This window comes from Hypomesus nipponensis, chromosome 11 (assembly GCF_054491055.1).
Source record: "Hypomesus nipponensis isolate SF chromosome 11, ASM5449105v1, whole genome shotgun sequence".
NCBI classification, from domain to species: Eukaryota; Metazoa; Chordata; class Actinopteri; order Osmeriformes; family Osmeridae; genus Hypomesus; species Hypomesus nipponensis.
Window position 1 is genome coordinate 5,024,082 of NC_140371.1, and position 2,260 is coordinate 5,026,341.

Genomic DNA, 2,260 nt, shown 5'->3' on the forward strand with positions numbered 1-2,260 from the left:
TCGCTATAGTAGGCTACTTGTACTTCTTCCGCAATCGACCGAATTGGCCAAACAAGGCACGTACATTTAGCTTATAGTTTATATAATCTAGCAAGTTCATGTTGTTTTTTCAAATTTCACAGAAAGCTGCTAAAATCGAGGCTAAACAGTGCTACTACTGTCTTAGCTGCCTATCAAAAACGGCCAGGCCGGACACGTAATTCTTTGCTCAAATAACTCACGTCACTCCCACAAACAAATTCTTCGTAAGTAAAAAGTTTAGACTTTTAATCAACAATATTGACAGCTCATTGCCCCAACCAAACAGATTACACCGAGTGGAGTGATCGGACCTTTCCAATATGGCGGCCCCACGTCTCGTCAGCGCCAGAAGGCAGTCGCGTTCGATGCGGCGTCTATTCTTTATTATGTCTATGGTGCAAACGGGCTAAAAAAAGTATTCTGTGGGAAAGTTTCACCAAAGATCCAACCAAAAATACCGTGACATGTAGTGTGTGCAAGCCGGAACTCGTTTTCCATGGCAGCACAACGTGCATGCTTGACCATATCAAACGAAGGCATCCCGGCATGAAAAAAGATGGAAATGGCGAGAGGTGAGTGTGCTCAAGCAAGATGGCCAGTTGATAATAACGCATTACGCAGTATTTTAAGGATACAAACACCATAGCTACATGTCCACAGATAGTAGTTAGACAGTTCAGTGTATACAACCATTGTAATGAGACACATTTAGATAATAAATGTTTGTAGATTAATATTTTAGCCTTGTATGTGTCCTGAAGCAAATGCCTCTTTTTCTGTTTAAGTTCTAAGAACAGCAGTGGGTCTATTGATGCCTTTTTTTTGAGGATGAATTCTTGTACTCCTCAGCAAGCCGCTGCTCTTACTGAGTATATTCTTAACATGATTGTCAAAGACATGAGGCCTCTTTCCATTGTGGATGGACAAGGATTTGGGGAAATGGTTTCTGCTTTAAACCCTGGATATATCCTTCCATCAAGAACACGTGTGACAAGTTTAATGGAACAAAAATATGAAAAATCCTGTCAAAAGGTATTGAAGATGGAAGTCACCACTTGCCCCCTCGGCATCCACATGGCTAGAAGATCTAATGATGTTTCTCAAATTAGAAAAACTTAAGTACAATATAAGAGGTTCTCCGGAGAAATTTGAATTAAACTGGAACCCAACACTGGAATACATAAAAGAGTTAAAAACCCTTGAAGATAAATGAGTACTGTCATCATATTCAGGATACTTCGGTTACAATCTGACCTTGTTGCCTTATCCCCTTTCTGATTTGTTTTACTGAACCCCCCCCCCCCCCCTTTGTTTGTCTTTCCCCAATGGCTTTTGTCATATTTAATGTATGTTGCATTGTACATTATATTGTTTTATTGTTATTATTTATTTATTTTGTATTTTATTTTTTTTCCATTCTCTGTACAGCGTAGAAAGTGTAGTATGGCTGACTGGGGGGGGAGGGAGGGAGGGAGGGAGGGGGGGGGGTTGAAAGGGGGTGCTTTCGGAGGAAGATAGAAAATAAGCCGTGATGTAATTTGTTCTTTTTTTTTGTAACCTGTGAAACCAATGAAATTGCCAGGGCGGGCTTTATACGATGATGGACAGATGATCAACAGTAACGTAATCAACAACGTCACGAATGAGCACTTGGGTTGAATTCGTTTGGCAACAAACAACATATCACGTTCCTATGACTGGTTGTAGGTCTATCCAATTGAGCGAAGAGGCATTTGTTTTACGAGTTTGGTTGAAACATGCCCCATAGTCACAGCCCAACGAAGAGTTGTCAGACTCATATTCTGACTAAAATTGAGTATGATAACATCAGGCTAGGGGGGGGGGGGGTTGGGGGGGGGGGGGTCTGACTTATAATTGCACCCACAGTAATTTTTGATTGCGTATATTTTTTCCTACTAGATGTGCTTTATATCTTCCATGTCCAATCTAAAGCTACATCAGGATCTGTAATAACTGTAATCACCATGACAACTCACTCAACGTTGGCCGCAACCTCTGTGGGTCCAGCAGGTTGTGTGTCATTCGCAACAACGCAGGCTCATCGATTTGGCTAGCAATGGCTAGCAATTTCACCAACAAATACCAAGAAATAGGTTGCAGCAGTTTGTCTTTTGACTACACTTGCAAAATCCGCTAATGGGACTGAGCTCGAATAGCTTCTGCGAATTTTTATATTACAAAATCATGCAACCATACATGTGTTTACATCCCTGGTTGT

At 41.1% G+C, this 2,260-nt stretch overlaps 1 protein-coding gene across 1 annotated transcript; it reads left to right on the top strand.

Moving 5' to 3' along the window:
• Positions 1-282: 282 nt before the first annotated feature.
• Positions 283-1,300, top strand: LOC146267838 (E3 SUMO-protein ligase ZBED1-like; the record flags this gene model as incomplete). The annotated part of the gene is made up of 2 exons (XM_084709391.1): positions 283-593; positions 783-1,300. Coding segments are annotated over 2 exons (669 nt in total), but the record flags the coding sequence as incomplete, so codon positions are not given.
• Between the last annotated feature and the right edge of the window lie 960 nt (positions 1,301-2,260).